This window comes from Nanorana parkeri, unplaced genomic scaffold, assembly GCF_000935625.1.
Source record: "Nanorana parkeri isolate BGI_ZX_2015 unplaced genomic scaffold, ASM93562v1 scaffold1623, whole genome shotgun sequence".
NCBI classification, from domain to species: domain Eukaryota; kingdom Metazoa; phylum Chordata; class Amphibia; order Anura; family Dicroglossidae; genus Nanorana; species Nanorana parkeri.
Window position 1 is genome coordinate 115,684 of NW_017307891.1, and position 12,771 is coordinate 128,454.

At 39.7% G+C, this 12,771-nt stretch overlaps 1 protein-coding gene across 1 annotated transcript in view; it reads right to left on the bottom strand.

The window, feature by feature from the left end:
* CDH11 (cadherin 11) overlaps positions 1-12,771 on the bottom strand; it is a 142,461-nt gene that overhangs the window by 58,571 nt on the left and 71,119 nt on the right. Inside the window, exon 2 of the mRNA XM_018570897.1 lies at positions 5,432-5,794. Within this exon, the coding sequence (XP_018426399.1) occupies positions 5,432-5,659 (228 nt within the window). The 5' untranslated portion in view covers positions 5,660-5,794. The remainder of the gene's footprint in view (positions 1-5,431; positions 5,795-12,771) is intronic.

Genomic DNA, 12,771 nt, shown 5'->3' on the forward strand with positions numbered 1-12,771 from the left:
CCCCCCCCCCCCCCCCCCCCCCCCCCCCACATTAGTGCCTGCGTTCCAGTCCAGTGCGATCTGCAAAAATGCTGCAAGCACTACTTTTTGCAGATTGCACTGGACTGGAACTCCGGCACTAATGTGCCACGCGTTCAGGTGCCGTCAATCTTCAATAAAACCTCTTCAAGGCAGGCTTCCCCGTGTCTCCGATGTGATTTGAACCCAGAGTCTTGTCCTGGCAGTTACTGACAAATCAGCACACTGCCTTTAAGTTACTGACAAATCAGCACACTGCCTTTAAGTTACTGACAAATCAGCACACTGCCAAAAAATCAAATAGCAATGCATACAAGGTCATTCTATTAGAAGATCTGTCTCCTCGGAAAGAAGGAGAGCTGCACGTACTCAGCCCTCAAATATGAATTTATATGTTAGATTGTTATCTGTGTCTGGATAAACTAAAATGCAATTCTCGTCCACACCGCTGCTGTGAATCAATTTAGTTATGAGGGCTGTATCGGAAATCCATAGAAATAACTGAGTGAAAAATTAAGGATATCATTAGGGGAAAAATACAAACCATTGATTATTGGAAATTTAGGTCTTGGGAGATGATGCAGGGCACGGATAATGCAATATCTGCAGCGTGAAACATATTTGTAAATCTTAATAATGTTTTGTTGATTTTCATGTTCGGTGCCCTCATTTTTTTTTAGAGGACACACAATATAAGCAAGGTAAAATAATGTCATCAGTCTTGTTACAGCAAAGAGTCACATGACAGCACAGCCATATTGATAACTAAAGGTAAAGCAGTAGTTAGGCACTATTGTAAAAACAAAATTGACTTAATAAAAATTGGAAGAATCAGAGAACATTTTATACACATATCAAAGGCAGTTATAGAATTTGGAGAGTTATGATCCAAATCCCATATTCAAAAAAAGTACAAATCTCACAGGGAACGTATAAGTGTTATTTGTTCCATTCTACTTGTATAAGCTGTCAAATACTGCATACTCTTACAAGGTATAGTATGTTAGTAGCATTATTGCAAGCATATATGGGGTCTATCCACAAAGCTGCCGTAGGCAGACGAGTGAATAACCGACCGCAGTGAAGTGAGCCAAACGCTATTCGGCTATTCACTTCAGGCTTGTACGGCTGATTTCAGCCGTACACCCACTAAAATCAGTCGTACATCGGCTTGCTGCGGCTGGCTTTGGGTCAACCAAACATGCTCAGCATGTTCGGCCGACCCAAAGTGCAGTCGCAGTTCGGCTCGGCTATTGTTCCCGGTACCTCTGTGGTACCGAGCAGAATAGAAAAACAGTAAAAAAAAGTAGAACAAATAAAATAGAAAACGATTGGGCTGAGCTAGCAGTGACAGCTAGCTCCACCCAACTGTTTTCTATTGGCCGGGCGGTTCTGCTGCCGTTAGAATAAAACAAAAGCGGCTCGACTGAGCCGTTCGGCCAACTTCGGGAGCTGTACTGGCTATAGTGAATAGCCCATACAGCAGCCCTTCGGTTCTTGAACGAAGGGGTCCTGGGGCCAAAGCTAGCCGAAGGATCAGCCGAAGCTACGGCTAGATCCTTCGGCAGCTTAGTGAATAGACCCCTATGAATCTTCCCTCGGTATAGGTAACAAAGTACAGTGCACAGACAGAGCCACCTTCCTGTCATAGTTGCTACTGCAATGTTTTCCTTTAAAAGAGAACTATGGAGTAAGGGTTTTTCCCCATAGTTCACGGGAGGACGTATACTAGCATCCTCCTGTGACCCAAAGCTCAGTACAGCTACAGCTCGCGGTACACTGAAACCGCCGCAGCCGGGACGGATGTCGACATTACTGCTGAGATCCACCCAGCTGTGTGATTGACAGCTGGTTCTGCCTATCTAGAGTCAACACTGGAGGATCGGAGCGGGGAGGGAGGAATCCCTGCATGGAGCCGTGACTGACAGTCACTTCTCTCTGCAGGAAGATGATCGAGAAGTGAGCGAGCGATGGTATTTTCACTCACTTCATAGTTCTCCTTTAAGTAATATTAAGCGCTCACCCTTTTTTTTCAATAATAAATCCAAAGCAAACAAAAATACATTGCTCAGCAAAATATTTATTTCAACTTTTGCCCAAACACTTACAGTCATCAAGTTGCCAAACAGCTAACTCCAACTCTCTCAACTCGGCTTCCCTGAACTTCCTATCCAGTACAAGATCACAAGGGACAGTGCAGTCTTTCCATCTACTATTGAGGAAAAGGAAAGAGGAAGGGAAGAGGGGCAGGGAGCAGGGGAGTGTCTTGCTTTGCTGTACCGGTGTGTTTGTAGAGACACGCACAGCTTACTAGCACACACAAGGGGGCTCTATAGGACTGAAAGGAAAGGAGCCCCCTAAAATAGGATATATGGGCCAGTACTCAGGGGCCAGCTGATTCTGCAGGAAACTAAAAAATGTTAAACATCAAGGAGCAGCATCCATTGTAAGTGATTTTTATCAGCATTTGAAATAGCTTCAAAACAATTTGATTTTATTATCACTTTAAATTATTATTATCCTGGTTATCCACCCCAATATTTGGGTGACTGGATGAATGGCCTTTCAACTCTAAGGTTTCTTTTTATCCTCATTGTATTGTTATTAGGGTTGCACAGATACCAAGTACAGAACTCGGTACAAGTACGAGTACATGTACCGATACTTTTGAGCTCCAAAACTACACTAGAGAACAATTCAAAAATTAGGAGGCAGCTGTCATGTGTAAGGAGCACATGGAGCTCCCGGGATTTGTACATCTCTGTTGTAATGTACGATTTTGTTTTTATAAATATAAATAAAGGGATGCACAGATACCAGTTTTGCGAGTACGAGTACTGGTACTTGCCGAGTACTTACAAGTACGAGTACTGATGCATTTTTGTTTATTGTCAAGTGACAGTTTTTCTAAAACAATACAGACTAATGATTTCAGGACAGTGGTGGAGCACCAGAGCCAGGTCCCAGCTGCGACCGCTGCAACCCTGGTAGTTCTCATGAAAATGCCAAGTATCTGCACTGGTACTCGAAAAGTATCTGTGCATCCCTAATTGTTATCATCTAATAGTGTGGCAGTTGTACAAATATAGAGAATCATAATATTGGGCTGGCAGTTTAACTTTTAGCTTCAAGGGAATGGTATATGAGACAAGGCCAGTATGCAGTAACACAAATATAATCATCACAAAGCATACGTAAAACTTTATACGGTTAACTTAATTGAATATTAGCCTTGCAGGCTGCTAAAGCTTGGTGAATCATGGCATCGGATTCATGGCTTCTTCTCCACTTTTTTTTTACTTGTGGTTAGCAAGATTAACTATGTTATGTTCTAGTTATGACTAGTTATGTTCTAGTTATGATGTTGTTATGTTATAGTTATGCTCTACTTAAGTTATAATTATGATATAGTTATGTTCTAGTTATGTTCTAGTTATGTTATAGTTATGATATAGTTATGTTATAGTTATGTTATAGTTATGATATAGTTATGGTATTATGTTATAGTTATGATGTAGTTATGTTCTAGTTATGCTATTGTTATGTTATTGTTATGATATAGTTATGTTATTGTTATGTTCTAGTTATGTTCTAGTTATGATATTGTTATGTTCTAGTTATGATATTGCTATGTTATAGTTATGATATAGTTATGTTCTAGTTATGTTCTAGTTATTATATTGTTATGTTCTAGTTATGATATTGTTATGTTATAGTTATGATATAGTTATGTTCTAGTTATGTTCTAGTTATGATATTGTTATGTTATTGTTATGTTCTAGTTATGATATTGTTATGTTCTAGTTATGATATTGTTAAGTTATAGTTATGTTCTAGTTATGATATTGTTATGTTCTAGTTATGATATAGTTATGTTATAGTTATGTTATATTGATTTACTACTGAGGCTAACAACAGAATAATCTGTCAGTCAGCATTTAGCAACTGTTTTATATTAGGAGTATTTTCTAAGCTACCTCGGGATCTTACAAAATCATAATGGAACCTTCTGGTTTGCATGTTTTATAGAATTCGATGGATGATCATATTATACCACCCACTGTTCAGCTCGGTAATAATTACTTCAACAGAACTCCAGCCAATTAATAAAAAAAAAAAATCAACAGACATAAAGGGCACACATTCAGCTCCAGGCATTTCCATAAGTTCCATAGGCTGTCCTTTATCCCAAACACACAAAAACAGGTAGCATAGCCTGCTACAAATCTATTGTATATGCAAACAGTGCACGCAAAGTATAAAAAAGTCAGATAATGTTGAATGATGGATTCATATTTATTCAGCGAAGAACAATGAAGATGTGCAAAGTACAGTAACAAACAGCTACCAGTTCCATTTTAGGATACACCTGTTGCCTATATGATATGTCTTAAAGAAAAGTAAAAATTGTACTAACCCTTGCAGTGGCGCTATTCCCCGCACCGCAAGGATTACGTGTCCGTTTTTTGCTTAGGGTCAAAAATAAAAAAGTTATTCAACTTTGAAAACATACTTCAAAAATATTCAACCAATTCCCCGAGCCTGCCGGCTCTTAGACTGGTCTCTGGAGCCTCTCTTCCCCTCCACTGCAGCAGTCTAAGGTCCCTGAGTCATACACTGTGTACTGGAAATGTGGATGCCAAGGGACATACTGTCACTGCTGCAGAGGAAGAGACAGGCAGGAGGGAACGCTGTCAGAACCAGTTGGCCGGGAGGTTCGGGTGAGTATAACTTTGTTATTTTTGACCCTCGGCAAAAACGAGCATGAGCCCCACTGCAAGTTCTTCTTTTAAAAAATTAAGAAAATATTTAACATTTTAATAAACTTAAAAAAAAAAAAAAAAAAATACACAAAAGCAACACATTCCGTGCACTAGGACTTGTCTGCATTGGAGTTACAAATTCAATGCAAGCAAATGTTTTGGAAACGCACCTTGTGAACCATTAAAGGTTGCTAAGTGGTTTTCTGTATGTTTGTTCTGGAATGAATTTTGTTTTATTGAGTCATTAGTGAACATATACTAAACCTATCATGTAGAAGAAGTGCTGAAACCTATAACAAATAATTGTACTAGTGTTTAGTGTTTAATGAAAGCAAACACATGATTGCTTGCTAAGGATCAGTATATAATGGGTGGAGGGGGATTTACCAAAACTGAAGCAGACAGAATCCGGAGCAGCTTTGCATAGTAACCAATCAGCTTTGATCTTCAGCTTGATCAGTTAAGCTTTAAAAAAAAAAAAAAAGAAGCTGATTGGTTGCTTCAGATTCTGTCTGCTTCAGTCTTGGTAAATTCCCCCCAATGTTTTTTGCATTCATAGAAGCCATCTTCACATTACTGATTATGAGTAAGCTGATAGCAATAACATTACAAAGAAGAATATTAAAGGAAAAGAAAAGGTGTTTTCTTACCCGTCCAACAAGCACAGGGTCTGGTCCGGTGTATTCCTCTATTACAAAAAACTGGTTCCATACCCATCCCCTCTTGGATCTGTGTAATACTTGCCCTTCTTTGCCCTTTTCATGGTGTCCGTGATATGATTGCCTTAACTTACTGCTCTTCCGCGTCGATGAGACGTGGCTACAGTATGCGATACCCAGGCATAGCAGAATGCCATGTAAACAAAAGTCCTTCTTCATTTTTGGTAGTGTGTATTCAAAACAGTCTTCGATCCTTACTCCAAGTCCAGTGCAAAAATCAGAGGTTACATCCAACACGTAATTGTCAATCCACAGAGCATACCCATATTGCCATCCAAATATCCTCCGCTGATCCTGCATTGACACAAATAAATAAATAATTAAACAGTTGAAACATCTTGCAACATTCACAGGGCAAAGTAGATTGAAGAGCGTCATGATGTTGTATTAAATATTAGTAAAAATAGAACTGATCATTACCCTATATGGATCTATTAATAACAAATGGGCAGAAGTTAATATAAAGTGGAGAGTAAGGCAGCTACTAATTGGGACCAATGAGACCACTTTTTTTCTTTTTCATGTATTATAAATAATGAAACTGGATTGGTCAATATGGGCAACTACTTAGCTTAGCTCGTACTCAGAATTCTGTAGGAATAGGGATACATTTATCTAGGTGGGCCCAACCGGGAGGTATTTTTAAGAAGCGGATGTGCAGTCTAGTTAGTGATATCTCACTGGATTGGGAGCAGGTGAGTTTAATACTGGGAGGATAAGCTGGGGGCAGAAGATGCTATGATATAAGTGTAAGTGCACCAAACGTGTGCTTACACTTTGATCTATGTTGAATCTGTGTATGATCATAGTTCTGTTACAAAACTGTTACAAACTGACAGCCTTGGGTCTTAGACTAACAATCAGGAACCAATAGGCATTCTTTCAGGTCATGTCACAGCCAATCATGATGATAACTAAACTTTTTGTACACACTTCTCCAGCTTGTAGATGGCACTGTGCCTTGCTCTCTGCACTCTCTGCGCACAGGGGAAAGAGATACAGTGTTAAAAATGAATTCAAGCAATTAAAATGTTTGCTTAAAAACTGGTATGTGTAAAATAAACAATACACAAAATAAAATCATGTTTAAGCATTGTAAGCCCTCACAGGCAGGGCTCTCCTAACCATCTTGTCTTTAATTGTATTGTAACTGTAATGTCCTCCTTATATTGAAAAGTGCTGAGCAAACTGTTGGCGCTATATAAATCCTGAATACTAATCCTAATAATAATAATTCTCTCCATCCATCTCCAACTCCATCTAAAATGATGAAACTATTTATTTAAGCAGTCAAACATTTTTAATAACAAACTGTTATAACTAAAAACACACTTTTCCACATTTTGCCCATGAACAGGGTAATCATTATAACAATACACAGAATACAATATATTTAGAGGTTTGTAAAAACAAATTGGGGCTTTATATACACTCAATATAAAAATGAGTTAGGTCAGAAAATTAATCCTAGAAATACCGTTAAATAGTATTAAGATTTCAAGCATTTTCAATAATTAAGATCAAACAAATATACATTGCAAAAAGTATTTCTTTACATTTTCCCCACACATTCATTCAATCAATCATCATGTTTCTAAACAGCTCTGCTTCCCCGAACTTCTTATCCAGTACAAGATCATAAGGGACAGCACAGTCTCCAGCACCTGTCCTTCTACTGGCTTGCTTGAAGGAAGGAGGGAGGAAGGAAGGATAGGCGATCAGGGGAGGGACATTGCCTTGTTATGCTGTGCCTGTGTGTTTGTGGTTACACATACAGCTTACTATTACACACAAGGGTGACTCCGAAGGACTCTGCAAGGGAAAGGAGCCACTGTCAAACACGATATCTGGGCCAGTGGTCAGGGGGAAGCTGATTCTGCAAACATCAAGGGGCATCTTCCATTGTAAGTGATGTAATCATCATATGAAATAGCTTAAAAAAATGTTAACTTTAATATCAGTTTTAGTAAATTAATTCTTGCTGCTTAATTTGGTCTGGACATCTACACTTTAATGACCTTCAGTCATGAAGCGGTTAATTATTGTGCTGTCACAGTCCAGCACAGCACAAACAACCCTGCACATTCTGTAAAATGATGATAACTGATATCAACACATTTTTGGAATTCCCATTTCTACATACATACTACATACACCTTTTTTTGTTAGTAAGCCTAATAAATATTTTAATTCCCGGTACATGCAAATCCTCGCTAACACCACAATAAATGCAGCTTCATTTTATGCAGGCATTAATGGGCTGTGCGTTATAACTCGCGATGTATCACTAAGAGGGTCAGTTCAATGCACAGATCTCGGTCCCTTTTATCTGCCGTTAATGTAGTGAACAAACAAGCGTGGCAAGGAACTGATTATGAATAAATTACTGAATGAGAGCGCATTGCTCAGATAAGCCTGTGATTTGTAACAAGGAAACATGACTATGGAAGACGTATTGGGGTAAGTAAACGGCCGCTCCGCACTGCCTGCTGTCCCTACCGTATAACGATACTTAGTAACAGCAGGACCATCCATTTATGCCTTTGGAATAAAGTAACGTGAGAGATGGCATATTAAAAATGCATTCGGCCTGTAACAATCAACAACAGCGGTATCACCTTGCTTAATAAAATGGCATTAATGCCGGCAATTGTTAGGGAAATAATGTGCGGTCTACAAAATGAAAGTGTGGAGGAGGTGCGTGTATTAATGTTATGATGATTGCCCTGCAACTGCTGTATAGAAAATAATGAAATATCGGAAGGGGGGCTTTTAAGGGAAATAGCATTTTCATGTATATGCTCACTGTTCAGTATTTAGGCATTTTAATATTCATGATAATTACACAAAATGCTGATTCTCTCCATAAATGACAAGTTTTGAGAGCCAGTTTCACAGTTGTCCTTTAAATAATCCCTTTAATTGTCCATATGAAGTGGAAATAAGCTCCAAAAGTTAAGATTTGCTGTTGTAGGGAACATTTTACCATGTTAATTGTTCCTGCACAATACACTTTTGCATTAATTTCCTCCTGAAAAATAGCAGTGCATTTGCTGATATGTGAGGGTGCCTACGCACTCCTATACAGCCTCATAGCTGTATATTTGCAGTCTGATAACTAAGGCTCTGCTTGTTCTGACTGCTAGTCTCGGGAGATTTGGTGATGTCACTATTGTGCTGCACATGGGTCTCTTTGCTGGAGACTCTGACATAGGGAAGCAAAGCCCTGTCTTTACCAAGATGGCCACCTCTACATAAAGACGCGTTGCAGAATAAGGCAATAATAAGCAGCTGCATGGAGTCCACAAGCAATACTGGTGACTAATTGTGCAAGTAATAACACAGCGCTAAAGGTAAATTTTTACGGAATTTACCTTTAGCGCTGTGTTATTACTTGCACATCATATTTTACCATTTCATAGCAGCTTTAGGACTAATATTTTAACATTTTAGCCTTATCTCTCCAAGAGCGCAGATTCTCTTATTTAAACTTGAACTGGTGACTAATTCCCTGTCTTCTGCTTTTGCTTTTTGGGCACAGCTTTCACAATACAGTTCATCTTAAATTAATCAAAAAGGAACACCAGCCATCCAGCAAAGTTTGGCTTGTCTATAGGAATGAATGGGCCTCAGCAGTAGCAAGAAAAAAAGATGGTGGGATGATTTTGTTGCAAAGGCTGTATGGCACCAGGCAGGCTCTCACATTAAAGATCTCTCGCATAGGGGTCACCAAAAATGTGAGCTGTCACCTGAGATGTGCGAGGTCATTGGGGATGTGCCGGGTCACCGGAGATGTGCAGTGTCACCGGAGATGTACGGGGTCACCTAGGATTGCAGGGTCACTGGAGATGTGCGGGGTCACCTAGGATGCGCGGGATCACCAGGGATGTGTAGTGTCACCGGAGAAGTGCAGGGTCACCAAAGATTGCAGGGTCACCAAGAATGGGCGGGGTCCCAGGGGATGGGCGGGGTCACCGGGTATTTGTGGGGTCACCGGGCATGTGTGGGGTCATCGGAGATGTGCACGACATGTCACCAGGGCTGTGCGCAGTGTATCAGTGCATCCTTAATTGAAGATTTCTGTCTGGGACACTGATGCAGATTGTATATTTACAATTCACATGTTTTTGTGGCACATTTTATTGTGTGTAATAAGTACACTGGGGATGACTTGGAATGATTTGACAATGCAGAGTAACCGGGAGATTTATATTTTACATGCGACTACAGTTGGAGGATTGTTGTGATTGACAAATAAATCTGTTTTATTTTGTCTCCAGTAATCGCTCAGAACCATATATAACGGATTTCTTTAGCAATCACAGCAATCCTCCAACTGTAGTCACACAAAAAAATCTTCCAGTTACTCTGCACTGCCCAGGGGGAGGTACCACTTTGAATATTAATGATGCTCGTGCACAAGAGAAGCAAAGCATTGTGGGAAAAGGAGTTTTTCCACTCCCTACGCTGTACACAGAAGTCTGGCAGCCATTTAAAAAAAACATGTGGAGCCTGAGAAGACAACAAAAAAAAAGTAAGTTTTTGTGTTTTTATCAATTTTGTGTTAAAGGTACAAAAAAATAAATCTAAAAAACCCTTTTTTATTATTTTCACTTTTTGTGTTGTGGAAGGGGGCTACAGCCCTTGAAACATGCTGGCTTAATAAACAATCTGTTAGAATAAACTTGGTTTGGACACAGTGTGGGGTTTTAATAGACACACTCATTCCTGCCACAACCCACGGTGATCATTGAAATCCTTCAGTGTGTAACAGTTGTCAGTCCAATTTTACCATTCTCTATATTTGAACCATTGCCACACTATTGGATGATAACAATAAAATAAACATAAAATAGACCTTAGGGTTCAAGGCCCATTCATCCACTCACCCAAATATTGGGGGGAATGTCCAGGATAAGAATAATTTAAGGCATACATGCCCTGTGGCTTCCACCCTCTAGAGCAACCCAAAAACATTGCCTAGGGTTAAATCTGGACCCAAATTCCATGTAGCAGCACCAGGGGAGTTCCAGCGAACAACCAATACATGTATGATAAGAATTTATGTAGCCACTTAATCACATGTCTACAAGATATTACAAGGTCAGCTCGCCCAAAAATGATAATTCCATTTGTGTAGCTGCTGCAGAGTAAAATCACCTGACATTAAAAAAAAAGTTTACAGATTCCCTAAATTTAGCCACAAAAGCCCAGAGGTGACCAGGAGAGGGAAACCAGGCAACAGTTATCACAAATAGGTCATTCTGAGGCTTGCTGCTGTCACCTCTAACCCCACTGCCATAGGCACTAGCCCATGTGTGAATAATTCAACCCTAGGGTAGGGTACATTAGGGTAAATTCAACCCTAATATTGGGAGAAGAGTTAAAGTGTTTTTCACATTGCCCAGCAAGTTATTTTGTTTTATATTTGTGCTCAAACGCGTAGTCATCATGTTTCCAAACAGCTCCAACTCTCTCAGCTCAGCTTAGCTGAACTTCCTGTCCAGTATAAGATCACTGGGGACAAAGCAGTCTCCAGCAGCTGTCCTTCTACTAAATTAGGGAAGGAAGGGGGGCGAAGGAGGAGAGGGAAGCAGGGAGAAGGGAGTGGATTGCCTTGCTGTCCCTGTGTATTTGTGGAGCCAAACACAGCTTTCCAGCACACACAGGGGTGGCTCCATAGGACCTTGCAAGGGAAAGCACCAAGACTAATCAGGATTTAAGGGCCAGTGCTCAGGGGACCAGCTGATTCTGTAAAAAAAACTTTACTGATTTAATCAGCATTTTAAATACCATAAAAACCTTTTGACTTCAATTTCACTTTAAATTTGCCTTCCGTCTTTCTAATAAAAAAATGGGTTAGATGCTATGGCCAATGACAATATATTTCCTATGCTCCCATTTGATCAGGGTAATCCCAGAGTTTCTAAAAATGATTTTGGCTTGTTACCAGTAATGTGCTAATTTCTAGAGAAGTTCTGGCAAGGCTCACTCAATTATCAAAGGAGGGTGAGATCACAGTCTCAACATGACACGCGTCAGCTTTTAGCTAACTGCGCCCAGCATGCTGCAATTTCTCTGCAGACACCCATTCAGATTCTTCTCCGGAGTATGTATCCACCCACTGCTGTGTGACAGAGAGTGCAATCCTAAGTCACAGAGATTTAGGCATTTTTCTATGGTGACAACACAGATTTTGTTATACCTGAGAACTTGTAACTGCTTGTTTGGTAAAGCAAACCTGAACCAAGAAAAATATGCAGGATGCCATTGCTGAACTCTCGTTATTAACTAAATTAAGTTCTCTTATTGGTTTGTTAAATACACACCTGGAAGTATTTTGTTATATCTTTTTGATGAGTACAAAAATGTATTTAAATCATATCAGAAATTCAAGCCAGTGTCTATGGCATCCCTCCTGTATTATCTCAGAGAACCCTGCTAGTTCTTATCTTGGACTAGAGGCATCAGTGTGCCTAAGTTGGATGCATCCTGTGACCTCTATGAATAAGCCTATGGGTGAAACATGTGAGAGGTTGTAGCTGGTTGTGGGGTGTGCAGTGCTGGTATTTGTTGCTTTATACACTTGTATTCACTTGTATTATACTGGATTTGCTGTGAATTTCAATAAAGTCTGAAGTATTGGAATTCTCTGAATAGTGTGGTCTGTTCGTATACTTCTACATTCCAGGGTGGAGACGCACCTATTGGACCGGCACCTGGGGAGTCCTGGTGGTGGCTGTGGAGTTGGAGCGGTGAAATTTCCTTTGGCTCTGCATCCTGGCAAGGTTACATCAGCAATGCATTGCCTGGAAATCTGATCTGTAAACTGCATAATCTCGCATGTTCTCGGGGAAAGGCATTTCTTCCCTTGAAATGATGTACATGGTCACCTGTCCTAGTCACATGTGCCAGAGTTCCAGGAAGTAAAGAGAGATATATTCATCTGTACTTAGTAAAAATGGCCACTGTGATAAGAATGTGGAAGAAAAGAAAAATAAGGTATGCACAGAATAAAAAGCCTTCAATTATCTATAGGTATCTGTTCATAGATTGTCATTACTAAACATTTCTAAAGGTGTCTTTGTTGTCATTTCAAAGATATGTGTAAAGTTCATATTATTGTATATAGTCTTTATTTAAAGATTTTTCAATACAATAGAACCATGGGAACGATGGGAACTAAAGAGGAACAATTGGTACATTTGCATATCAGCAAACAACAATAAACAGTAAAAAACAGAGTAACCAAATAAAGAAAAGATCCCCCC